Consider the following 27808-nt stretch of genomic DNA (forward strand, 5'->3'; position numbering starts at 1 on the left):
TGCCAACACTAGGAGCCCCAGGATTCCCGCTGGGGCACTAGAGTCCAACCTTCAGCTTGCCTGGCTGCACTGAGTGAGAGGGAATTGTCTTGGTGCTTAGACATAATATAGCTATATAATACACAATAATATACAATAATACATAAGTAAAAAACAAAAGTTTTTTGCATTTCAAATTTATGAAATAATACAGCAAGCCCAAGTTGAGTAAGTAAGGAAACTTACATATCTGCTTAACAACAGTAAGTACCTGTCTTCCTAGGCACGCACCTGGAGGAAGGTTGCAAACCTAGCTCAATGATTTCTGTGTTTTATTGTCAGGAAAGATCCACACAGGTTTTGGCTGCACCGTGTGGGGCAGCGCAGCGGCAGTCAGCACGCTCTGCACCCTCACTGCAGTGCTCCCCTGTCACTATGCAATCCGCATTAAAATATAGTGACAAGTCACATAATAGTGTTAAAAGTTTAGGATCTTGTGGGCCACACCGAGAGTTGTCCAGTTTGGGCTGGGCTGGTGAGACCAAAAATCTGCTGTGGCGCAGGCCCTGCTCTGCCTCAGGAGGTGGAGAGCTGAGCTGGGGACAGAAATGTGCATGGACCGCATCCCTGGAGCGAAGTGGCAATATTAGCATTTCAGCATTTGTTTTGCCGGATGCCAACATGCCAGCGTCTTTGCCAATACTTTATGAAAATGTGCTCAGAAAGCATAAACTTATTAAAAGTCAGGGAAGTTAAATATTTAACAAATTAAAAAAAAAACCCAAACCCACACAAAAAGCACCCCCAAAAAACAAACAAAAAAAAACCAAACCTCACAAGAATACAACAAAATAGGAAGCAAAACCCGGTTTCTATGGGTATGATAGTCAGAAAGGGGGCACAAGCATGGCTTCTTTTTGAATAAAGCAAAAAGAACCTCTCTAGAAGGACAGTGTTGGTTACACGTCTTCAAATTAACCATCAAATCATACACTTTAAAAAATATTTACAAAAGCATTGCAAAACATATTCTAAAGCATATTAGGAGACAAAATGGAAAAAGCTGTAAGAAACCAAAAACAGGACACTGTTCTTAATGGCTTCCCCTCTACGATGGTGGGGGAGCCCGGCCGCCAGCTGTCCCAAGCCTGGCCTGCTCTGCGCCTCTGCCCCTCCTGTGTGCTTTCTCACTGTCTGTTCACACAAGTGGCTGTGTGCTGAGCAGGCTCATTTCTCTGCTATCTGCCCCTCCCAGGCACTCCTTATGGTGCCATGTGTCACCTATGTGTCACCTTGTGACTGCCAGCATGAAGGCTGATACCAGATGCAGCCCTTAACCTTGGACCAGAAAGAGGACACAAAGCAAATCTATTTTCTTAATACGTAACATACCCAGTCTGAGGCACAGTGTAATGAGCAACAGAAAACAGAGACAAGTGTCATGGGGCACAGTGCTCCCTTCTGACACCTGGGAGACCCTTCCCCTCCCCCCCATTTCTCACTCACCTCACCCTGCATAAATGTACTTTTCACTCACGCATGATTGTTACTTTCTGACTTCCATCTTCCCCTACTGGGTGAGGTGCTCTTTGAGGTGTGAACTTTATCTGTGATGGTCCCTACCATCCTGCTGCCTGCTAGAATATGCCAGGGAGTGGCGAGTGTGTGTTCACCCTGAGAGGCTCTTCGTCTGACGGGGAGTGAGAGGCCACTTTTGCTAACCAGCAGTGATCTTGACTCAGGCCTGCAGCTATCCTATGGGTAACCAAGAGTAGGATAAACCCATGGCCTCTCTGTCTTCATGTTGCATGTGAATATTTCACTATCTTTAACTTTGGGTCAGATTCCTGCGTTACTGCACACAGACACATTAGTCCCTTCTGTCTAAAAGCTGGTTACACAAGGTTGATGTGTCCTAGGTTTTGTTTACCTAGGTTCCTTCATTCCCCTTCAAGACTGAAAACCTGAAGGTAGGAAGAACTAAGATAATTTTAAGATTCCAGGAGCAGTGTGCAGGCAGATCACTGTGTGATGGATGGGACTGCTCAGGGAAGAACTGAGGCTGCCCCTTAAGCAGGAACAAACATCTCCTGCGGGAACTGCAGTGCTCTTTCAAATAATAGCGACCTTCCTGCAGCCAGGAGGACCTCACAGAACCAGCCCCGAGGCCCCGATTAGCCAGGCCACCATCTGACCCAGGCTGCCTGACTGCCTGTTTCTTATCTCTGCATCTAGATTCCTGGCTCTTATGCAGGCAGGGCTCAGGTCCGACTGCTTGCTTCAGCATGTGGCCTCACTGAATAGTAACTTCCTTTCTTCTTCATCACCCTTCATGTCTCTGTACTCTCAGGTGGCAGGTGGCAGACCTGTTGGGACGCCCAGAGTCAGACCTTCTGGCTAGAACTTCAGTTGTACTCTTCTGGGGACCTGGCACCCTCCCGTGTCCATTGATGCTTTTGTGTGCAAAAGAAAAGCCAACAGACCCAGTAAGAGATGGACCTTCCTTGGGTACTGGAGATGGGCGGGTGAGAACCAGAACTGAAAGGAATGGGGCCCAGACAGCAGCTTGGGGAGCCCAGGCAGGAAGGGGAAGCGGCAGGTGCTGGCCTGCCACAGGCTTCAGTGCCACACATCTCTAGGGCAGGAAAGTAGGTGCTGTGAGACAAGCTCCAGCCCCCGGGGTTCAATTATGATGTTAAATTAATACTCCAGGGTGAGGCCGGATATCAGAAGCTTTGGGTCAGATCTGTCTTTTCAAGTCTGTTTTGCAGATGGAGGAGAGTAAAAGCAGAGAGATTTTCTATGCACCACACATAGGATTCTGTAATAGCATTAACTCAGTAAAATGACATGCCATTCATATATTGCAAATCCCACAGGAATAAAATCTGATTTACGAACACTTGTTAGAAGTGAATTTATACAGAAAAAAAATAAATCCTTTCTTTGAGGGATGAATTGCTTAATGTTATCAAAGCAAACAGTAAGGCTTTTGAGGGGCCTGGGTTTAATAAGCCCTTCAGCTCAGGAGGGATGGCATCAGGCCTGGTCTTGCCCCTCATCCCAAGCCTATGTGGCCAGCTGCTTCTTTAACAGCACTGTAGGGGGATCACCTTTCTAGAAAGGACAGATGGGAGTTCCCTAGTGACAGGGTCAGGCTCAGGAAGACATCTAGCCCCACTTGTGTGGTATCAGAGATCAGAGGGCTGTCCACATTCCTTTATTTATTTACTTATTTTTTCAGTATTGGGCACCGAATCCAGGGCCCTTCTATGACTGAGTTATGTCCCCAGGCCCCTTTTATTTTGAGATAAGGCATTGCAAATGTTTGGAGACACATTTTGCTCAGACTGGACCCAAACATGCAATCCTCCCACCTCAGTCTCCTAGCTGTGTTCTCTGGCTCAGGTCCAGCTTTGGTGGCTGCTGTGTGGCATCAAGCAGGCTGTAGGTGCACAGCTCAGTTATTTTCTGGTTATGCAAAGAAGTGGCCTAACTGGTAACTATACAGATTTTTGTTAAAAGTATGGAGGATAATAAAATGCATGCAGGGCCCTGGTCTTAAGTGTCTAGCACAATGCGTTCTCACCATCCTCTCTCTGTGGTGCGTGGAGTATTTCTAGCCCCCTCTAAGCTTGCCCTGCTCTTTCCCTGTCTGTGCTTCACCATCGAGGGGCCTGTGTGACCCCGTCCTGTAGGGACTCACTGTGCTCATCACAGTGGGGGAATAGTACTGTGGCTGCCTGCCATGTATCTTTTCTGGTCATACCTATAACACCAGTGCTCTTGAACAGCGGTGCTCAGGAGGTAGCTGAGGCTGACTGACTAATGACAGATGCTGTGACCAGTCATGTGGCTGAGCTGAGGGCAGCCAGACAGGACTGGGGTCACCAGGCCAGAGCTGTGGTTTGGGTCTGCCTGCCACCTCCAGGAAGCAGAGCCACTGCACTTATGTCATGTCCTTCATGCCAATGGAAGGGAAAGACAGAGCAGGAAGGGAAGATATGGCAGATAGGGAGCTGGGTGCTGCAGGGATGTGGGGACACAGGAGTGGGGCTGGGTGGTACACGCACCTGCACCACAGCTCTTGTACTTCTTGTTCTGCCCATGCAGGACCAGGGCAAACACCACCAGCAGGATGATGATCAGGCTCGAGAGCGCCATCACCAGCAGGAACCACCACTCCTCGTAGAATGGAGCTTCCACTTGGGCTGCAGAAGAGACACAAACTCATAGGGAGGCTGCACAAGACCTCCCGATGTGGCTGTTACCTGTGAGCCAGGCACGGAGAGGATTCAGGGGTGAGCTGAGTCATACAGAAGATGAAACCAGGCCAGGCCACTAGGGACCAACAGACTCCTTTCCCATGGGAACAGCTGAGGCTCTGTGACCTCTGCAGCAGGCTTTGGAAATTTCTGCCAAATGGTCTCAGTATCTTCCCACCCGCAGACAGCTGTACCCTTGCCTGTGCCCTGCCTTGACCATCACATCTACCATCCCACTCCCCCGACTTCATATGCTTAAAAACACTGTCTGGATTAGAGTCCTGCTTCCAGGCCCTGCAGGCCTCCCTTCCGGCTGGCCCTCATGCCCTCGCTGCGGTTGCCATCATCTCTTGCCCATGCCACAGAACCTTGTTTTATCCTTTCTGTGCCCTCCCTACTTGCTCACATCTATTCTCTTTTAAAAATGTGTTTAGTACATGGTCTACAGGGTCTCACTACACAAATTGGACTTGTAGTGATCTTTCCTGTTTTTCAGCCTCCCAAGTGCTGGGATTACACGCGTGCACCACCACGTCCAGTCTCAATTGCCCTCTCAGCGCACCCCAGGGGCAGGGCTGGTACAGCATGCTGGGGATTGAACCCCTGGCCCCTGCATCTGCCTAAGCAGGCGCTACATCTATTCTTTATACAGCTACCATGTAGGTCAAACTGTCCCCTCCTGCCATCCTCCAGGGACACCGCTGGCTTTGGGGTAAAGGCTGAGCCCTCAAGGCCCTGAGGACCTGACTCCTGTTTCCTGCCCAACTTTGGATCTCCCGGGATCTGTAGATAAGCCTCTCATAGTGAGCACTTACCAAGTGTGTTTGTCTGCCTACCTGTTGTCCTCCTCCACCAAACCAGAGCCCTTGGAGGCTGTGGCTATGTTTTATTTATTTTGTGCCTCCAGAAAAACTGAGCTGAACTACCAGCCTCCTCTTTAGATTTGTTTTTGAGAAATGAACAGACAAGGTCTCATCTAAAAGTCACTTTTCAAAAGGGAACTCCTCTTCCTGAGGTTGTGCTGTTTGCTAAGTGGTTTTTCAGTGGGTGCTGGTTAGCACTGGAGGCCTCCTGAGACCCTCCAGAAGCTTCTCCACAGGGGGCTGGTTTATGGCATTTGATGCCCCCAGTGTGCAGCCCCTTACAGGCAATGCCCAGGGTCTGCTTGCAGCTGCCAGAGTCCACAGAACATACATCTACCCCGCATTAAGTGTATCTCTGGCTAGATGAAAAACGTGTGCACACTGGGAGTAAAAGGGAAATTGGTTTTGGATAATGCTCTGCCACAAGGTTTCTTAGGAAATAACAGTATTTTGAATCTAAAAGATAGAGGCAGGTTTTCAGGCTGTGCACTCAATAGGCCAGGCAACAAGGCCAACACGGCCCACGCACCCTTGGTGGCCTGGCTCTGGTAGTGGCAGGAAAGAAAGGCTTTGCCATCTCTTGGGCCCTTACATCAGGGCAGGAGCCCCATGTGCCACAGCCAGGGTGGTGACACAAAGGCATTAGGGGACAGTGGCTGGCTCCTTGGGCAGAAGGGATGAGCTGGCAGTGGGCAGCCAGGCCAGCATCCGTATGCAATGGAAGCTCAGAGAGGCGTCCATGCAGGATGTACTGGAGGAGGGCAGGCGAGGGAGCCATGTGCTGCATGTGTGGACCTAGTTTGCAATTGCGTTGTGTCAGTTTTTCATAGACGAACCAGATAGTACATTGCTGAATGCTGGGGCTCCATACCTTCCTCTCTAGATGTTGGTGCACGTTTAAGGCTGTTCACAATAAAATTAATTGAATGAGTATTTCCCCCCAAATCTTGCTTATTAAAAATTGGAATGGACCCTTGGGCCTCTTTTTACTGAGGAACCCCAAATCTGAGGGTGATCCTAGATCTAGGTGCAGGCCAGGGCTCCAGCTACCTCATAGACCCCATCTTTCCCCAGACCCTGGAAGACAAAGGCTGTTTGCAATTTCAGCAATGAGGTCAGTAACTAAGCCAACCTAAAAGCAAGTGATGAAGCCAGGCGTGGAATCTTAGCACTCTGGGAGGCTGAGGCAGGAGGACTGCAGACTTTAACCTACCCTGGACAACTTGGTGAGTTAGTGAGAACTTGTCTCCAAGCAAACAAACAAGAGATGAAACATGTTCTCCACATAAGGAAGAGTAATACTGAGACTGGACTTCTTTGGGCTCAGCCTGTGAGTTACTGGCTGGACTCTACCTGCCACCCCTAATTCTTTTTTGTCCCTGTTTGCCGCCAGCAGGTGCCTTTTTCCTAAACCCTTTATCTTGAAGTCCATTTTCTTCCAGCCAACCCTTCATTTAGACCCTAAATCTAGGCTCACAATTTGTCTGCACACCAGGATCACCTTTGGGTTAGGTGTGAGAAGCCCAGACCACTGTCCAGACAGCCAGAATCAGTGTATGGGTGGGACCTGGCTCTGTCTAGACATTTGCATGACTCTGAGGTGCAGCCTGTGGAAAAAGATCACCGGCCCCTACCTGACACTGCCGGGGAGGGCCTGCTGGGCTCTCCATATCCTGCCTCGTTGGCAGCCACCACCCGGAACTCGTATGTGACTCCCTGCCGGAGCTTATCCAGGCTGATGGTGTAGGAGGTGGCGCTTCGGGGAATGTCCTTCACAAACATGTCCCATAAGCCTTCATCTGCAAGAGGGACAGAGAGTGACACAGAGCAGAGGTGAGGAAGGTCTTCTCCCAGATACCAGCTCCAGCCTCTGGACATTGTACCTGCTTGACCATCCGTTCTGGGCTGCCCTGGATCAGGGCTGATGGAACTGTCTCTGGCTAGTGAGGGCTGCATGGGGCAAAGGGAGAAAGACAAATTTCTATGCTGAGGATAGACCCCACTGAAGTTGTAAGCTGGACAGCAGCATTTCCTTGGTCCTGTTCCCCACCTACTCCTGTGTGCCCCTGGCTACTTACTCCATCTGTATTTAGGATTCCTGGTACTCTTCCTGATGGCTGCTGCTCTTACTGCCCACTGTGTGTACACCATTACCAACCCCTGTTGACCCACTGACAACTCCGCCTGGCCTGGTCTCTCTTCTGGTCACCAGAAGGTCCCTGTGTATCTGGAGTGTCCCATCTGTACCCTAATCAGAAACACATGCAGTCCAAGGGTCAGGGTGCAGGCTTTAAGCCCCTGCTTCTCTGCCAGGGCTGCCAGCTCTGCAGTGGTACCAGGCCCATCTTCTATGCCATGAGCAGAACTGCAGGGCAGTGTTACCGATCTGCAGACAGGCTGATACTGCTATAGCGGAGCACTGGATGGCAGGTGATGGGGGATGCCTGAAGCATGGGACCCACACCTGCTCAGCGGCAACCCTGCCAAGGCCCCCTTTCTTCCCCTGGCTTTCAACTTAGTCCATTTCCCCTTAGGAAAGAAAGAAAGAAAAAAAAAAAAAAAAAAACACGGCTCACTGCCAGTGGTACCTTCATTCCACATTAACACACTCTTTGAGGCTGAAGCAAATCTGATTTTCAATGTGAAAATACAAAAACTGTTCTTGCAATCGTTTCTAAACAGAATGTTTCTTGGATCCTAATGTAAAAGCAATGTATAGGATTATCAGTATATGAATTTTTTTCCATGTGGTAAATTTCAAAGCATAGAATAACATAAAGCAGAACATCACATTGCACACAAAAATACCACATTTCTCCCTCAGTCTTGTAATCCTTGTTCTCCTGAGAATAGCAAACTTTGCAGTGATCCACTGGATTCAAAGATAATAGTAAATGAGAAAATTCTTTTGGTAAACTTTGGAAGTAAAGCTAGAAATGTAATCTATGAATTATCTTGGCATAAACCAGGTAGCCATGAGTGATGCCAGTGAGAGTTTTTCAGGGGTAAAAAGAAAATGGGTTGAAGGTCAGCTCAAAACCATACTGTATCAAGGCTGAGCATCCTCTGAAGTGGCTTCAACACTAAACCCACCCTGAGAGGACCAGGTTTCAACTTTACGGTGAGGTGTTACCAGGTACAAGTGAAACTAAAAATATATACTGAATTTCCAACAGATAATTGCTTGCCAGTGCACATGGCAACATGATTCCTAATTGCCGAGAGGTGGAAATAGCCCAAGGGTCCATGCAGGGGCGGCCTAGGATGCAACATTATTCAGCCTTATGAAGGAAGCCTATTTGGAAGCAGGGCACAAGAGGGACAAGCCTCAAGGACAGGAAGCTCAGGGAAGTAAGACTGCTACAGCAAGACAGAGAGTGAAGCTTCTGCTTCTACAGATCCTGGGAACAGCCGCCACGAATGGGTGGCCAGGGGAAGTGAGTCAGGGTGTAGTGAGGACAGTTTCAGCCTGAGAAGACACACGGAACTCCACGGATGGGGGGGCGGGGGGTGGCTGCACACTATAAGCGTATTCAAGGCTACTCTGTCAGATGCTCAGCATAGTTAAAGGCAAATTTTGTTATGCATATTTTACTACACTAAAAAATGCTGAATTTATTTAAATACCAACATAAAATGTTAATAAATTTAAAATTAAAGCCAGAAAATCTGATGCAGAAAGGAAGGAAGAAGCAGATGGGTTTGGTTGGTTCTAAGCTCTTGGTATAAAGTACAGGCTGGCCTCCCTCAGCCTCCCAAGCGCTGGGATTACAGGCATGTGCCACCATGCCTGGCTGAAAATATGTTATCAAAAGCAAAGACCTCCCCACAGAATCATGACTGAAAGGATGAATCTGGAACTAGACAGCCCTCAGTGTGAAGCCTGGTCCTGCCAAGTAACTGTGTGACCTTAGGCAGAGAACTCAACCTCTCTGTGCCTTGCCTGTAGAGTGGTGGTAATAAAGATCTATATCATAGGTTTGCTTGGAGGGTTAAACAGGTTATTATTCATAAGGTGCTTAGAATACTGCTTCACACATAGCAAACAGTACATGAATGTTTGTAAAATGAAATATAAATTTACTCCCAAAGGAGGCTGTTTGCTAAAAGGTAGGCTCAGAGCCCAAAATGTTCATTTGAAGTAGCAATCCTTCACACGTTGTATTTTCTTTTATAGGCACAGGTATGTGATACTTTAAAAAGCAGGAACTCGGGAGAGGAAACGCCATTTGAATATGCATGTGCACGCCCTGACAGCTTTATGGGGCCCCGAGGTGATCCGGGAACTCGCCCGCCCTCGCCCGCCCGTCACTCGGGAGCACCAGACTCGCTCGGATGGATTAGCCCCATGGTAAACAGCAGGAAATTGCCAGTGTGTCAGGCTCTGTTTGCAGAGGATTTAGAGTTTGCCCGACCGAGTCCTCACAGTCACAGGTTAATGAAGGAGTGGATGTGAATGATTTTCAAGGTACACATCTCGGCACAGGCCGAGGGGCAGAACAATGATGATCTACCTCTAAATATTCATGCTGTCACCAAGTCTCATCAAGATACTCATTACCAGTAATAATGTCAAGGTGGCAAGCTGCAGCCCAAGTGGGTTTTTTTCCCATTTTAAATACCGAGGTTTACATAAAGACTGATACTGCGTTTCCACGCGAGTTCTGTAGAAGGACCGTGAGGAGTGCTTGTGCACTGACTCTGAGCAGGCTGCTCCCTCACCTGGGGGCTCCTCCATCCTTCCCCTGCACCCTCATTCATGGCAAATGCTCTGGGCTCCGATCTTCGGCAGGACCTGTCCCACGCTCCCAGGAGCCAGATGAGACTGGTTCACAGGAAGCCATGCGCAGAGCCGTGGCCGGCAGGATCCCACCCCACTCTCCAGGGAGGCGTGGCTGCTTTCTCTATAGGTTCTTGAGTTTCTTAACAGTTTGACAAATATCTGTCGTCACCGTCCATCCTCCCTCCACCTGTCTGCTGTCCCGTGTCCTGTCCTGGAGCCTTGCCTGTGCAGACTTCCAAAAGATAACAGCCTGTGAGGTTTCTTAGTGCTTGCACCAGCAAGTCACCGTTCAAGGGCTTTAATTGCTGGATAAGTCGTGGAGTGTTCCTCCTCTAAGAAGATAATTTTATGATGTGACAGAAGACAGAAAAGGCAAAAATACTTATGAACTGAGTGCTGTTTAAGCCCACTGAAATTAAGGCACCAAGCACATGAACGATTTTCTGAGTTTGGGGTCTAAACAACTCTGAAAGAAGTTCTCTGGATGCCTTCTGCATTAATGTTTCTCTAATGCTTTCTTGCGGCTAGGGGAAAAAATGACTCCCCTTCCTCTACCATCACCTAAAGGCCACATTTTATTTTAAGCGCTCTGTCATAGCTCCAGGAATGGTGTACATTTTTTATAAAAACATTTTAAAATATTGATACAGAATCTCAACACTGAAAGATTTATTTAGTAATCCTTTTATACTCAAAAATAGGGAGGGGATGTCATTTCATGATAATCTCTTTTTGAATTAATGGAAAAAAATGTTCACATTTTTATTCTGCTTAATTCTGCCTTCCCCAAATTAGCATATTCAGCATTTATGCTCCAACTGTAAGTCACTGGGCTATTTATCCATACCAATATTTACACCATGATCACGAGTGGGTGAGGAAAAAGCTGGCAGCCTCTACAGTATCCAGTTTTTCAACTGTGGATTATTTTTCTCATTTGTATTATGCTGCTAAATATCTCAATAAATCAATGAGGGAGAAAAGTATCTCTACAAATTAGCGGGGAAAACAACATCACAGAACCATTAACAATAATGAGATTTGTGTGGCTGGTCTTCCATGCACCAGGAGGTTCCCTGTGCCTAGGCTGCCCCTCAGTCCACAATGGGGAGAACGGTACCCTATAAACCTCCCTTCGCTAGGGCTTCTCGATGTCAGGAAAGGCGCACTCATCTGAGATACTTGGGATTCCTTAGTCTGGCAGGGATGGGTTGAGAAGTTGGGGTCATGGAAACCTATGGCCCCAGCAGTAAAGGAAGAGTCTGGGCCCTTTCCAAGCCAGCCCTGAGATGCTCGCTCCCTGGGTGATGGAGCCTCTCTCTTCTGTTTCCAGAGCCAAACGCCATGTGGGGCCACACTTTAAACCTCCAGGTAGCACCCTCTTGGTGTCCAGGGAACTCGTGAGGTCTATGCTGTGCAGGGAGCTCCGACCCCACCAGCTTCCTGCCCTGTTCTGCCTGGACACTGGGGAGAACTTTCCCAGGCTCATGTTACTGAGACACTGTGGGAAAAATTCCCCGTCAAGGTCTTGAGCGAGCGGGGGAGCTGTTGAGAAAGAAACTTTGCACATTTTGCTAAATCAGCAGCATGTCATCTCAAACCTGAAATCCTGTTAACTTCAGGAGGAAAGATGAATGTGCAAGTCTGGTCTGCACCTCGGTGGTTTTTCTTTAAAGAAATCTACCAGTTGTTCCCATTATTGCATTATTTGTCTACTAAAAGAAGGAAAGTGGCTAATACTGAAGATTGCCCACAAAGAAATATTTTCTTGCCAAACGAATAGGTTTTGCTATCTGAGGCCATGCTTGTTTCTGGAGGATACACTGAGTGAGCTTTTATCTTTTCCTGACAATGTCTCTTGTGCCCTGTTGGCAGGAGGCACAACTGCTCCCCGACAATGTCCTGATGAGCGCGGGGATGTGATCTCCTCTTTTCTGAACCAAGACAGAGCCCTGTGCATTGCAGTCAAGGGGACGCAGCCGCTGAATGCATCCTCCAACCACTGCCTAGGACTTGGTGGTGCCCCGCAGGTATTAGTGCAGATGCTGCTGCCAATACAAAAGTGTGATTTCATGGACAATTAAGCAGGGTCTCCATGCTGAATGAAACTGTCATTCACTGCCTGAGATTTCTGGTTCCGCTAACTCACACGACCAACAACCTGACTGTCAGCCTGCAGAACAGAGCAAATGAAAGCCTGTCAGCTGTTTATTTCTTAAACACTGCCATCTCTCTGTGTCTAAATGGTTGAGCTAGGCTAGAGATGTCACTGAAACAGGTGGGGCTTAAACACAACACTGAATACATCTGCTAATGAAAGTCTTTCTATTACTTTTATTATCCTCACTCAAGGCAGAAGACAGCAAGCCATGTGTGTCTGCGCGCAAGGGGTGCCTGTGCAAAACTCACAGGCCGACATGCTGTCAACAAGCGAGGCAACAGAACGGAGAGAGGTGACGAGGAGCAGGCCGTGCGAGGCAGGGCTGCAGTGGCTGTGCTACTCCTGCGCAATTTGCTGCTGTGGGACCTTCTGTGAATGTTCTGCCTTCAGAACAATACTGAATCTCTCCCTGGCTCAATTGAAAACTGAAAATTAGCAGGATGAAGGAGGGAGGCCTGGGGGAGCCCAGGAGGATGAGCTAGGACCCCTCCTCTCCACTGGCTGGAGGCATCATCTGTGAACAAAGCGATACACTGTCTGTGTGCGCCAGGCACGGTCTAACTGTGTATTTCATGGCTGCTTTGGAGAGGAAAATATATTTACAGTTCCTTTAGTGCCATTCCAGTGTATTGTGTAAATATGTAAATTAGGCTTCGTGAGCTACACAGTAAAATGCCTTGGAATAATTTGTGGAAATAAATCATCCACATCTGCCCACTGCATAGTTGCCACTGTCTTCCAGGGAGCATTGTGACATGGTTTGGGGGACACTTATGCATAGCCATGGAAATGAATTAAGCTGCCGTCTGTCCTGGCGGAACCTAATGGCTGTGTCCTTGGACCACACTCGAGGCCAACCTCTCCGGGAATCTGAGAGATTCTATGTCCTAGTCCTGTGTCAGTTTCATTAGCTGCTGTTCAGTTCTATGTCCCCAGCATATGGAGGCCATGAGGTTCTTCAGCAGAGCTTGCAGGCTAGAAGCGAGGATGCAGACCGAGGAGAAAGGCTGCTTGGCTATCCGTTGGCTACGTGGGCCTACAGCTGCCATCTGGGCAGTGGCCACACAGGCTTGGCATCTCCCAGGGCCAGGAAAGGAGATGGCCGGATGTGGATATCAGGCTGTGAGGCCTCTGGGGGCAGCAGGGCCCATCTACTGCAAAGTGCCTGCAAAGTCAAAACATGGCTGCTTCTCATGAACCAGGCCTGCACCACCTCTGTATACCACTCCCTGCCTGGAGGACGTCTTCAGAGAGCTTCAGTGGAGAAAATGAGAAGGTACAGCATTTAATGTTTTGTGTAATGAGGCCTGAAATAGATGAGAGCTGAGATCCAGGCCCCTGGCTACCAGCAAGGTGTTTAAATATTGACAATCCATAAAAGCCTCCAGCTCCACTCCAACTTGCCACTGGCCTGAGTCACAGAGATGTGGGCAGCTTTCTCAACTCTTGGGTCCAGCAGCCCACTTGGGTTCTGCTAATGATCTGAAAGGGGAAACAGTGGGCAACCTGCTTTCAAACCTCGGGTAATAAAATGGGCTCAAAAACAAGATCTTTAGCTGTCACCGAGAAGGGCAGTGTCTTCCAGGTCAGTCTCTATGTGTTAGCCCCCTCTGTGGGGTCCCTGTCCACATTCTAACAGTGGCACCACTGAGCACAGACCTCCTGACTTCTGTACAAGGCGTGGGACCAAGCCAGAAGCCAAGTGACATGCTGATTAGGTGCTTTTCACACAGTCTTGCTGATACATGAAAGCTGGGAACCCAGGCAAGCAGCCCCATGTCCTGTTTCTTGCCTGATAGCACCTGGAGAAGTTGTTCATGGTCCTAGGTAGCTCTCGCCTGGGGGTCAAGAGGGTCAAGATCTTCCTGCTCTTGCAAAGTGCCAGCCCTCCATCATGGGAGTTAAGGCTCAAGGCAGGCAGAGGTTTCTGGCTGGTGAGGGGTTACATTTTCTATGGCTGAGCTTGTACATGAGTACGCCAGATTCAAAAACACATTAGTGAGCTGGACTGTTCCGGGGGAGGCTGCCTGGGTTGGCTCTTCATTATTTAAACTTGACTTTTTATGTTGAGGTCATTGGTAAGTCCCACGTAGTCATAAGGAATACAGAGGCATTCAGGTACATTTACTCACTTTCTCCCAGTGGTAGCATCTGTCCTGTGTCACGGCCAGGGTGTTGCCAGCGGACAGCAGAGGCACAGAATACCTCTGGAGCTCTCTTAGAACCACATGTCTGCTGGGATAATAGGTAACAGAGGCAGAGGCATCCAGGTGGAAGGAAATCACTGGGCAAGACTCAGCTGTGATTATCTGGGTCCGGCTTCTTACTCTGTTGCTGGCACCACTGACCCACTTGGCAGTGGTGTGACTCTCAAGGACAGCTTCTCAGAATGGTTTTAGACACTTGAAGTAGGGTTGAAAAGGACATGGATTATCCTGGTAACGCTCTATTACTTAGAGGCAAATGGAAGTTCCTGGTAACCTCTGCCTTTTACTAGTGCAGACATGATTGTGGGTTGTTTTTCTTTGTACTACTTGCTCAGTTATGTGGTTCTTTGGAAGGTGTGCAGAGAGAGTTGGATTTAGAATAAGGATCTGTGACCCTTGTTTTAGGGCAACTTGGAAGCCTAGAGCCTTCACAAACTTCTTGATTAACTAGGTCTGACAGAGTCGACAAACAACCGGAATTTCAAAGCCATGACAAGTATAAACAAAACTGAAATAGCAGCAACAGCTTTAACGTCACATGTGGGTGTCCATGTTTCCGCAGCTGGCAGTCATAGACCCTGCTTCGACTTTGGAGCCTTCTTACCTGTTACGGTGGGTGACACAGGCCTCCACCCTGCCACTACCCACCACAAGGGGCAAATTCTTGTGAAAGTCCTAGCCACCCATACCTCAGAGTGCCCTGAGTGGGAAAAAGAGTGATTGTGATATATTTAGTTAAGATGAGCTCAACTAGAGCACTGCGAGTTCCTAAGTCGGCATGGAGTTGTGGCCTTGCCAGAAGGGGGAAGCTGGAGCTTCAGTACAGTGAGAAGGCCCTGGGCGAAGGAAGGCGGGGAGGGGGCAATGTGCCTGCGAGCCAAGGAGTGCCAGGGATGACCAGTAGCCACAGGAAGTGAGGAGAAAAGCAGAGAACAGGTTTTTCCTCACAGGTGTAAGAAGCAATTAACCCTTCCAGCTTCCAAACTTGCAAGGCAAAAGATTTCTGTTAATTCAGCTGCCCAGTTCAGGGTGCTTTGTTATGACCCTAGCACACTAATACCCCTCATTCATAAAGAACAGAAATGATAAATTTCAGTTAGAAGTTAATAACAACACAGCTGTTTTTTTTTTTTTTTTCTCATCCAAGTTTATGGAGCTGCTGAATTTTATCTGTAAGTCTTATCCATGAGTCCTTTTTTTGTTGCTATAGTAAAATGCCCAAGGCTGTGTACTCTATAAAAGAAAAAGGTTACTTAAGCTCATGGTACTGGAGATTCAAGAGCAGGGTGATAGCGGCTGCTTGGCTCTGGTGAAGGTCTCCCTGGCTGTATTACAACATGGTAATGGTATCCTGGAGAAGTGCCGTGTGTGTGTGCGTGTGTGTGGGGGTGATCACAGGGTGAGACAGAGGCCAGAGAGTGGGAGGGCCAGTCTTGCTCCTTTAAAACATTTCACTCTTAGAAAAGGACCTCACTGCACAAGACCAGAATTAGTCCCTGCCCGGCCATACCCCCAAGGACCAAGTTACCTCCCCCTGGGTTCCAGCTCTCGTAGGCCCCACCACCTCTCAACATCACTATGCTGGCACCCAGCTTCCAACAATACCCTTGGGGCATACGCTCAAGTGACATCCAGTTGACCGCAGACCCTTTGATGGGGACCCGGTGACCACAGAAGCCCAAGACCCTTCACTGATTCGGGGCCCTCTGTTGCAGAGCTGGCCAAATGCCTTGCTCAGAAGACAGCACCAGGGCCCAGCTCAGCAGCCTAAAGTCAAGAATTCTTTTTTGGCAGTCCTAGGGATTGAACCCAGGGCTTTGCAGTGAGCTACATCTTTAGAGTATTTATTCATTTCTATTTTGAGGCAAAGGTCTCACTAAATCACTAGGTTTCCCAGTGTGGACTCAAACTTGGAATCCTCCTGTGCCAACCTCCCAGAGTGCTGAAATGATAGGCATGCACCACCACACCCAGCTAAATCCATGTGTTCTTGAGCCAAAAACCTTGTTATGCTGCCTTTTAGTCTTACAAGATTTTTCAGTCTTACATACTCAGTCTCTTTAGAAGTTTCCATAAGGTGCTTCCAATTTGTAACCTTGTAAATGCAATTTGGTGGTGGAGAAGGGAGAGACATCCCTGAACACACTGACGGATGTTACCACAGGGCTCTTTCTTCTTGGTCTAATACCCTCTTTACATATTGGACCCGGTCGACTCCTGGGCTTCAGTCCATTCAGAAAGTGACTCCTTGTCGCTTCTGAAGACACCTGAAAGATCACCCAGCTCAGTCTCAAGTGTTCCCAAAGTCATGGTGGGACCCTCTGGAGGTTGTGAGGATGCTGCTGTACTCTCCATGTTCGATGATGCCTTCTGCTGACAGCAGAAATGTCCTGTTCAACTTGTCAGAAATTTCTTTTTCTAATAATATCCATCCTTCATTATTAAAGCAGAGAGGAACTCTTCCTTTGATGCCATTGGTGGGAATGTAAATTACCACAGCCTCTATGGAGAATAGTACAGAGGTTCCTCAAAAAGCTAAAAGTAGGGGCCGGCCTGATAGCTCAGCAGACTAAAGCACCTGATTAGGCAGAGCACAGTGGCCAGGGTTCAATCCCCAGCATGCTGTGCCTCCTGCAAGGATGTGCTAAGATGGAAAATGATACTGGGCATGGTGGTGTGTGCCTGTAATCCCAGCGCTTTGAGAGGCTGAAAACAGGAGGCTCACTACGAGTCCAGTCTATATAATATAGTGAGACCCTGTAGACCATGTCCTAAATACCGGGGGGGGGGGAGCTAAAACTAGAGCACGATCCAGCAATCAAGTCTACTCTAGGCTAATATCCAAAGGAAATTACTCATAGTAGCCAAGATACACAACAGCCTAGTGCCTGTCAACAGAAGAATGGAGAAAGACAGTGTGGTTTAGGTACACAACGGAGTATTATTTGGTCATAAAGAATGAGATCCTGTTATTGGCAGTAGAATGGATGGGACAAGAGGACCTTAAGTGAAATGGAATAACCCAGCCCCACAAAGAAGATACCGCATGCTCTCTTACATATGTGGAGACTAAGAAAAGTCACTTTGGGATACTTCCCCTTCTCTCTGGAAGGAGAATAGGGACAGGGAAGGTGCTGTGAATGGTGTGTAGGAAACAGTGCATGGGCATGAGCGATGTACAACGTATGATATGTGAGATGATCACACCGAATCCCTGTAATATGTACAGTTAAGATGCATTAATAGGGGCTGGGTAATGGCTCAGTAGAATAAGCGCTTCCCTGGCAAGTGCAAGGATCTGAGTTCAATCCCCAGTTCCACAAAAAAAAAAAAAAAAGGATGCATTAATAAAAAATAAAACGTGAACAGGCTAAAGAGTGTAGACTGGCAATAACAGGTAAAAGGCAAAGCAGCAGCTGATCTTAGACATTTTTCTCAGAAGCCCAAGAATATAATTATCAGGGAGAGCACAGCTTTGTCCATGTTGGCAAGTCATCTCCAAAGATGCTCTTGGGTCTGGCTGAGAAGGGAAAGTGTCCCAAAGTGTCCCTTAGTTGCTCCTTGTGTGTTTCTGAGGATGACAGTGACCATCCTCCTGGCAAGTGTCCCGTAGCTAATGTACTATGTCTCGATGGCAGTGAGGTCACAGCATGGTGTGGTCATGGAAACACAGGAGGAGCCGGAGGATGAGCCTCTCCTTTCACCCAACCACACCTGGCTCCACAGTGCTGCCTGCCACAGGCCAAGACTCCCCTGCTCCCAGGTGCGCAGGGCCTACCTGAAGGCCTGGCCTCTATGACGAAGCCAGTCGTGGGCGTGCTGCCGGGGCTGCCCTCTGTCCACTGCAGGGTCAGGTCTGAGATAGATTTGGTGACTGAGACATCTCTAGGGGAACCTGGGGACCCTGCAGAACAAAGAGAGAAGAGTAAAGCCATTGATCTTGGGGGAACTGGCGATCCCTCAGTGAGGAGCCAGACCTTCTAGGTTCCTAGGCCTCTAGGTAGGTTACCAACCCTCATTCTACCAGGCACTTCAACCTAAAAATAGGAAGTGAGCTGGGTGTGCTGGAGCACATTAGTAATCCCTGCCCTATGGAAAGCTGAGGCAGGAGGGTCTCAAGTTTAAGCCCAGCCAGAGCAATTTAGTACGTTTGTCTCAAAATAAAAAACAAAAACAAAAACAAAAACTGAAAAGGTCTAAGGATGCAGCTCAGTGTGAAGGCCCTGGGTTCAATCCTCAAGACTGAAAAAAAAAATCAGAAAGTGCTCAGTGGTCAGAAAGAGATGGCACAGACCACGCCCCTGGCACCTGCTGGACTCCCTAAGTGTCATCCTGCAGCTGAGGCCTTCTCAGTGTCTAAACAAAGGCCAAGAGCTGGCCAAGTGGGACGTTCCTGTGTCCTTCCTGTCATAAGTGAAAAGTTTTAAATTTCATTTCAGAAATTGAATTCATTTTGGTTCACAAACTAATGGTTCCACAGTTCTGGAAAGGATGGTTAGATCTGTGTGGGAAAGAGAGATACAGTCGTGTTCATCACCCAGTGCTGAGTTGCAAACAAAAACAAGATACTGCCTGGCACTTCTTTTTGTGAACTAAATGTTTGTGAACAAAAATATTCATGAGCTGAGGTACTACTGTGTTTTCTCTCGTTTATGTTTTCATTAGACACAAACGCCCGTGCTTAACACATGAAGGGCTGCTCACTTGCACAGCAGGAGCCCACCTGCAGTGCGGCCCTTGCCTTTGTAGACTGCCCAATGTCCCAAGCTTCGGAAGCTCTGCCCTGCCAGAAGTGCTAGGCTGAGGAGTAGACAAGTCCTCAGCTCAGCGAAACCAGAGGTGAGGCTGCAGGCATGACAGAGGCTCACCTGTCACCCAGGTTCCACTCACCCTCAGCCGGCCCTGCCGTGACATTGGCTTGGAGTTCCGGCCCATAGGCGATGGTCTGTGCTTGGACACGGAAGAAGTAGGTCACTCCCTTGGTGAGGTCTCGCACCTTCAACCAGCGCTGCCAATTCCCTTTCACGTCCACCGTCACCACCTTGCTCACACCTAGACCAGCAAAGAGGAGAAGGCACTGAGCCTTGAGAAGTAATCCAGCACTGTCTGATCTGAAGTGATAACCAGGAGAACAGCCTGAAGTTGGCTGAGGAAATGGCTCTTACAATTAGGAGGAGTTCAAGCAGTGATTAGGACCAATTCTCAGTACTGATAAGTGTAATTAGAATTTAAGCTGGAGAAGTAGTGCCAATAAAGAAAAGAACCCGATCCACAATGCCTGATGGCGTAACTCAGTGGCACCCTGGAAGGAGGGGGGACAGTCATCCAACACATGGGTGATGTGGGTAGGGGCACAGTCCTGCCTGTCTCAGTACAGCTCCCCCGATGGCACTGTAGAGAAGGCCCCCTTCCCATACCCAGAAAGATACTTGATAAGGTAAAAGGTGAGCTCCTCCATGGGGGAGGGGGTCTGTGGCCTGACCGGTTTGGGAGATTTGTGGCCTTTAGGCTCAAAAACTTGTGAGAATGTCATCTGTGATCCTTGAAGCTAAGACAAAGAAACAGTTATCCCTGTTAGTATTGATGCCTCAATACAAGAAGGATGAAAATACAGAGGCAGAGAACAATACAAAAAGATTGCTGAGTGGATCAAGTACAGTAGCAAGCCCCATCCATGAGGGACACATTCCAAGGCCCCCCATGTCTACCTAAACTGTGGGTTGTACCAGGCACTAAGAACACTAGGTTTTCTCAGGGTGTCCTGCAGTACTTCCCCTTAGTACCCGAGTCAACCTGTCCTTCGTGATGACTGTCATCCTCAGATGTACTAGGCACTGTCAGATCCAAAGTTATGGTAGCAACTTCTGATATTCAAGAAAATGCCTTTGTTCTCCTTAGAGCAAAAACAAACCCATGAACAGATTTTGTAAACTTGATCCCACTAGGAGGTACAGCCAATCTGGCCTTTCCTCCACCTCAAGTGTGTCTGAATTTTATTTATTTAGTCAATTTTTAGACCACGTCCTGTACTACAAAGCCTCAGGGTGCAATTCCATAAAATACTTCCATTTGAAACATCTTTAAAAGCATAAAAATAGCTTTGCCATCAAGGCAGATTCCAAAGAGCCAGCTAGTGGGGCACTGCAGGCAGCTCGGTGTTCCAGGTGGCCCCAGGGTCCAGTGGCTTAGTAGTTTGGGAGGCATGGTGATCCAGGCTAGGGTGGTCCATGGTGTGGTGCTCTGGTGCCACGGTGGCCAGGGACTGGCCAGCCATGGCTGTGGGCTCATCTCAGCACACAGGATGGCCCAGGATGTCTTTCTGATGGGGTGATGGCATTGGGCAAGGGTAATGTTCTCTGCTGCCCTTGGCCTGGCTGATCGGTGTCACGCTCCAGGGTTTTATAGTTGTCTATGCCAGGAGGACACCTCTGAGCATCCACCAGCTATCACTAGCAGGCAAGAACACCATTGGACAACCTTCCCCATCATTTAAAAAAACTGGCTATAGCACATTTTAAAGATTTTTGTTGCAAAGCACACCAGGCAGGTAGCAGTTCACCTTCACACATATAAACAAGTCTCTCATCTTTGACAGTCTTCACAAGAGAACCACCATTACTGTGGAATGAATACAACTCTACCCCAAACAAAGGTGCTGGTTGTTTTCATTCTGTTTGCAAACACATCTCAAGAAACATGCAGCTTCTAGGAGACATTTTAAAATACTGAAAATCATACGGCAATCCAGTTACTACTTTAGAAGATCCCTGTTGGAAATCTGGAATCCCACAGCTGGGGCAGAGAGGTCTTTGGGAACCTGACTCCAAGGTGAATCTGTCCTGTGGACTGTGGTGCCCTACACTGTGATCAGCCCAGCTCATGTGGGTCAGCAGTGACAGATGTACAGTGATCAGGAAGGAGAGAACATGCCCAGGCCTGACCCAGGTCAGAGCCCAGGGTGATTTGCTCTTCGTGGGCTGCCTCTGCTGAGATTCTGACCTAAGCTGACCTGCAAGGCCAGTGTGAGCTGTGAAGACCAAGAGCTTGCCCTCCTCCCCTCCAGTTTCCCAGCATGGAGCAAGCAGTAGGAGCATCAGAGGACAAAGCCAGCCCTTCGAGACAGACAGGAGCAATGCCAGTGACAGGCAGTGTTATGACTTGTGAAAAGAGGTGAAAAAAATGACTGTGGGAAGTGACTCCACCTGTTATCACTTGGGGTGAGTGACAAGCCCACTCCTGCTGTGCAGTCCACGGTTTATAGACAGTATGGAAATTTGCTGTGACAGAACCCCCCACGCTGTCTCTGTCTCTGTCGCTCACCTCTGCATTTGCTTCCAGAAACACAGCACTCCAGCCATTGCCTCTGCTTAAGCAGTGGAGATCTGGCTTCGGAATGGGCCACTTGCATTCAAATTCTGCTTCCCTTCTTTCTTGTTCAAATGCAAGTTTGGAGCAAGTGAACTAAGGGTCTACAAATGGTTTCTTTGCCTAAGAAAGGAATTTGAGGCAGAAACTGGAGGTGGTGGCTGGAACATGCATGGCACACGGGGTGGTTTGTATAAGTACAAAATAAACACTGTCTGCCTATGACGTAGGGGTCTCGTTGACAGGGCGCATGCGGAAAGCGGCAAGTGCCCTGAACACAATGAATGCGATCATCTAACACCACACATTGCAGATGCCCTTTGACTTTCTCATTAATGCAAAATGATTGTGAAGGTAAAGGAGCTGCCACCCTGTGCTACGTGGGAAGCAGCAATGTGGGGCTCGTCCCTCAGGGCCTGGGGTGGGAGTCTGCAGGAAGAGCATAGTGCAGGGAGGAGGGACTCACAAGGCACTCTGAAATCACATGTGGATTTCCTGATGGAAGATGCTGTGTGGGCCTATCTTGTCTTGGAGCGACTGCTTTTGTATAAGACCAGGAGCATCTGCCCGTTGGGGCTCAGGGCTGCATGTGTGCAGTCCTTGACATTCTGTAGCCCCTCACGCAGGACAGAGCATCCTAATGAGGTGCTTATTTGAACAAGCATGAGAAGACTCAAGCTGTTTTTGACAAGGAAAGACTCATAGGTAAATTGGAACCCTGGTCTTTTGGTAATCATTTCTCATTTCAGTGGCTCTCTTTGGTTAAGATTCTTATAAAAGCCATATATAATATGGACTCATAAAACGTGAATGTGTGTGGTGTGTGTGTGGCAAGGGCAGGGAATGCTGGTGGGCAAGATGCAGGACAGTCCCCTTGTGGGTTGCACAGGACAGTGGCCTGGTCCCCTTCTGTACATCTGCCCCGGGACCTCAAATGAGCCACATCAAGGCCTCCCAGTTCCGAGACACAGAGCACAGCTGAGCGGGAGCCATGACAATTGGCCATCCCTCCTGTGCTTGCTCTGCATTTTGAGAACACCGTGGCCACAGATCATCCCACTGTTACTCAGCGAAGCTCATCGATCGTCTCAGGCACACTTTGTTTTTCTTTTTCAGTGTTCACATCTCTGATTTGGGATGCAGCTCAGAAGTGACAATACAGAAGTATTGGGCCATAGTTTATTGGAAGCATTTTTTCTTTCTTAGCATGCCATAAAATGACGATGAATCTTATAGTCAATGGCATCTTAGATTTGGTGAAATAAAATCCAGTGCTTAAATGTCCTCCTTCAAATCACCTCCCTGTTTTATCTGAATGTGCTTATTTTAAAAGGAAACTTTTATCACGGCTTTAAATGGAGAGCCAATATTATTTGATGTACTGGTTATATTTTTCCTCATGGACATTAAATAATCTATAATTTTTACAGTCTGCCTGTGCACATTACTGGGGGGAACGTGCCCCGTCCCATGGGGCAGAGACAGCTGGACTCATCTCTAGGTGTATAATGGGGAGAGAAGAAATGCCAGAGGGCTCTCAGGTGGCTTATCAGTAATTCAGCGGACAGACACACGGCCACTGACAGAAGTAAAGTAATGCTGGGGACAGGTGACACTCTGACCCCCTCAGAGACCCCTTCCTGCAGTCCCTGGGTGGATTGCATTGGCTCTGTCCTCAGAACACATCCTCACCACTTCTCCCTTCCTTACCCTTCACCCTCTGCCCAGCTCCGTGCTGCCCCCAGCTGCTCTCTGAGGTCCTGTGTTCCCTGCCTGTAACCCACTCTCCCAGCAGCCAACTGAATTTCACCTTTGGTTTTCATTTATTATTCATTTTCAAGCCTTTGTGGTGCCTTAGCTCAGGTTCCTTTGTGTTTTAACTCTCCCTCCAGACCCTCTGGGGCTCTGCTTCTGATTGATGGAGGACATTCCAGGGTGATCAATAATCCTCTTCGAATCCCGTGGCATTCAGCGAGTGGTATTTAGCCAGGAGGATCCTGGCTTTGTAGCAGTCCATCCTTGTGTTCCGCTTTCCTTCCTCAGGAAACTCCAGACCACCTGGGGAAGCTCTGGCTGGTGGCATGTTCTCCACAGGGCGACACCAAGCCTTCCCTCTCAGGACTGTGCATGCAGAGACTTCTGCAGAAGGTTTCCCTCAGGCATCTGCACTGTGAGTCCTACCTCAGCACCTTCCCAGGCCCGCATACTCCCATTACCTCCATCCTTCTTCCTCAAAGCACCCAGCACTATCAGAGTTCTGCTTGGTGGTTTAAATTATTTGTACATTTTTCTTCTCTTCCTGGAATAGAAACTCTCTGGATTTGGGAGAACAGGATCTCAGTGCACAAGTCAATGAAGATCCTTGCTTTTCTGGGTCAATGGATTCCAGCACTAAAATAGCTTTAGACAAGCAGGGGGTATTTCATGAATAACTGCTGAGTGAGTGGGGAATGGAAGGGGGTGCCAGAGCACAAAGGATGCTGGACAAAGCAGCTCTTCCAGGACACAAATGGATCTGGAAGGTCAGTGCTGGGGTAGAACGTGGGCTGCTTCTGTCAGGGATGATAAGGACTAGATCTCAGGAAGGAGAGAAGAGACATTTTGCATGTCGGGACTAGGTCAAGGAAGGCTCATGGTGTGATTCCACTGGGTACACACTGCCTTGGACGTGGACATGCAGGGCTGTCCTTCCAGGTTCCTAGTGGTGAGGGAGGTGATGCCCACTCCTGACTCCTCTGCTCTTACCTTGGACAGGCACCAAGGGCTCATACACCACTCGGTAGCCCTGCAGAATGCCATTGGCCGCCACTGGCTCCCCCCAGGACACGTTCAGTGTGGTGGAGGTGATTTCTGAGAATGCCAGGAAGCTGGGAGCCCCAGGAGCTGGAAGAATGGAGAACACTGTAGTGACTTTCACGAAGGCGCCCTCATGGATCACACACATGCGTCTGTGCCTCCACCAAGGAAAGGAAATGTTATTAGGTGTTATTTTCAACCCAGTAGAAGTCTAAATGCCACAGAATGAAAAGGAGACTCATTGATCACCTCCAAACTTAACAAGATCAATCAGAAACACAGGGCAGAGAAAATGACAGAATCAAACACAAAGGAGCTGAGAGGTGGATGGACGAAAGCTTGACAATGAATAATGGATGGAAACAGAAAATGACATGCAGATAGCAGTTTCCAGAGACTGCTGGAAGGTTCTAGGGACTTTTGCCCTGCTCTTTTGGGGACAGGTGGCACTCAGTGGTGGACAAGGCCTTTCCCTATCTCTCCCTCCTCCTTCCTCCACCTTTCTTCTCCCCTCTCACAGTGGTCCATAGGTTTCAGAGGATGCTTTTTCATTTAAACCCCTCAGCATGGAGGTCCCGGATATCAGGGTCAAGAGAGGAGGTGGCTGGCTGAGCAGCTGAAGCTGCTGGTAGAAATGAAGGCCTGCGTGTGACTGGGAACATGACAGGGCCACTCCATACCCTCCGCCTGGACCCTGCAAGTGAGCGTGTACTGGGCTGTCCTCTCACCCCCCACGGCCTAGTGGGCACCTGGTCTCCTGCATCCCACACCTTCTGAGGCTTGGAAGCACTCATTGCAGTGGTACTCACCTTTCTCTCTGTTCTGCCCTGTCATTGAGTTCTTTAGTCCATAAACTACCACATTCCAGTGTCCCAAAGAGGCCAAACCCTGCTGCACTAATCTACCCATGTTCTGCTAACTCAGATTCCGAAGTTGGCCTGTGGTACTGGATGAGGAAAGGAGGCAGTCCTGGCACTCTGGCATAGCTGTCTTTCAGACATGATGCCAGGCACCCTCGCCACAGGTTGGTCTTCCAGGTATGATATCAATCTGTTGACACTGCCTGCCAAACATTGGGGTCCCTGAATCCTATATCTTCATCCACAGTTTCCCAGACCTGCATCTCACAGAGGGTCACCAAGAGCCCCAGGACCCCCAGACCTCTGATCTCCAGCCCACTGGAAGAAACTGAGATGGCCCAGAAGGGTGGTCTTTTGTGCATGTGCTGGGCCCCATATTGGCCTGAGGCCTCCAGCAGCACAACTGTGAAGTATAGCTCCATTTGTGCTCTTTCCTGCCCAGGTGTATGGCTGTTCTAAGGCTAGTGTGTGGTCCCAAAACCCAGGAGCCCTGGCCTTGGGGCCTGGTTTCACTGTATAAGAAGTTCAGCCCCCAATGATCTGCACAAACACTGAGGTACCTCAGATGGCACCTTGAGCATCAGGGCTGAGGTCAGGCTACAAACAGCCCTTCCTCCCTGTGCTGCCCTCTTGGGCTTCACAGAAAACATGTCCATCTTCTGCCATCATTGTCTAGCACTGGCCTAGCAGCTTGACAGGCCAGGCATTGGGGAAGTGTGAATCACACCCAGTCCTGCCTCTCTTCTCCAGATCCCCAGCTGGGGATGTAAAGGGCAAGCAGAACAAAATGCTGCAGAAACCAAGAGAAAGGGCAATTTGCTTTATCAGGGGCCCAGAGACCACCAGGGGAGTGATGCAGGTCAGCAATCTCAAAGTCAGTCCAACCGAGATCTGCAGAAAGCAAACTGGTGCCCACCTACCGGCCTGATGGGTGCGCCCCTGCCGGGGGTCACTCCTAGGCCCATCGCCAGCAGCATTGAAGGCAGATATGCTGACCAGGTATTTGGTGTGGCTGGTCAGGTTCTTAAGCTTCACCGTAGGCTCAGGGAGGAACAGGACCTTCATCTTCTCTGTTTCATTCCGGCTGCCTGCCTCCCAGTAGTAGATCTGTCAGGAAAAGAGAAGTTGAGGGTGGGCATGGGGAAGCCCTGAGGTGAGGCCAGGCTATGTCCCAGGAGGAGTGTGACAGGGACCTGGGAGCATGAGGGCTGGTGCGGTGGATGTAGGTCCTTGTGGCTAGTGCTGTCAGGCAATGGGCTGCGCTTCTGAGTTGTTAGCTACAATCTAAGCACTCCTCAGCCAATCTGCTCAAAGTGGGGCTTGAGGATAGAGGCCTGTTCCTTCAGTCACTAGTTGGGGCCTGTATTATAGAGCTCAGCCACTGGAAGCCTCTGTTCTGTCCCACAGGAAGATGATCACCAACTGTCTAGCCCTGCGCTGACCACCCACAGAATGAGCCTCAAACTCTTGCCCCCAGGCTTTCATGTTTTGTTCAAATCCTGTATCAAAATATTTACTCAATGTAGCAAAAATACTTTGGAAATCAAAGCAGCAAAATCACAAGAGATCCACACGGGGCTCAGAACTGGTGGGAAAGCCTGTGCCTCCCTTGGGTGGCATTTGTTCCCATCTAGCTCTGATGTGCTCACAGGTGAAGTTCTTGTTTGAGTACGAAGGATTGAGTTGGCTGCCAGCACTGCTTCCCTAGACAGCTGGCGGGGAACCACTGCTCCAGCCAGTGCCAGCTGAGCTGCCCAAAGACAACAGTCCGTGGATCCAGCTTGGCTCAGGGGCCTACGCCTGAGCCAGGCCCCAAGAGCAGTGTGCCTCGGGTGTGAAAGCAGCGCAGAGGTGACATTGGACACTGGGGAGGCTGGGGTCCCACCTGTGAGGAGCAAGGCCTGCCTGGTGAGTGTGGCTGATTTCCATCTGCAAGGCACAGGGGAGCTGACCAGAGAGGATCCCGTACTCACACAGCCCAGCTAACTTGTGGTCAATACCCAAGTTCAATGTCTTCATCGTTAAGAAAATGAGAAAACATATTTTGGACATACATAAATAGCACCTGGCCTCCGGCTCATAGGACCTTCCAGTACCTCATCAATCACTGTAACAGCCTTGCCATGGAGGAAAGTATTAATTTTCATAAAACACCTACAAAAATCATTTTTAAATGGACATTTAATTGGCCCAATAGTCATCAGGGCAGGCAAGCCCAGAGAATCTGGTAACTGATCAACTGGGGCTCCTGGAGGCCAGACAAGGACATTAATTCTGGGGAAGGATGTGGGTACTGTCTGCAGGGGGCTTTTGTGCTATTCAGGGTTCCCAGGCTCTAGGATAGGGAAGCAGCTAGGAACACACTGCCACTGGATAAACCACTCTGTGTAATCACCCCTCCCCAATACATAGTACACCACTTTGCCTTTCTTTTCGTCCATTTATACAGCATTTAGCTATGTGAGTCCAGTAGCTTTCAAAGTGGGGATTCCAGAATCCATACCACCTGCAAACTCATTAGAAATGCAA

General features: G+C 48.9%; 1 protein-coding gene across 2 annotated transcripts in view; it reads right to left on the bottom strand.

The window, feature by feature from the left end:
- Sdk1 (sidekick cell adhesion molecule 1) overlaps window positions 1-27808 on the bottom strand; it is a 986062-nt gene that overhangs the window by 14770 nt on the left and 943484 nt on the right. For both annotated transcript variants that reach the window (XM_023713416.1, XM_023713415.1), the window contains 6 exons: window positions 26200-26386; window positions 24369-24506; window positions 19149-19310; window positions 18037-18162; window positions 6742-6906; window positions 4053-4190 (listed from right to left, as the gene is read on the bottom strand). In XM_023713416.1, coding sequence (XP_023569184.1) covers window positions 4053-4190; window positions 6742-6906; window positions 18037-18162; window positions 19149-19310; window positions 24369-24506; window positions 26200-26386 — 916 coding nt within the window. The remainder of the gene's footprint in view (window positions 1-4052; window positions 4191-6741; window positions 6907-18036; window positions 18163-19148; window positions 19311-24368; window positions 24507-26199; window positions 26387-27808) is intronic.

The sequence above is a fragment of the Octodon degus genome, unplaced genomic scaffold (assembly GCF_000260255.1).
Source record: "Octodon degus isolate 3935 unplaced genomic scaffold, OctDeg1.0 scaffold00031, whole genome shotgun sequence".
Classification (NCBI taxonomy): domain Eukaryota; kingdom Metazoa; phylum Chordata; class Mammalia; order Rodentia; family Octodontidae; genus Octodon; species Octodon degus.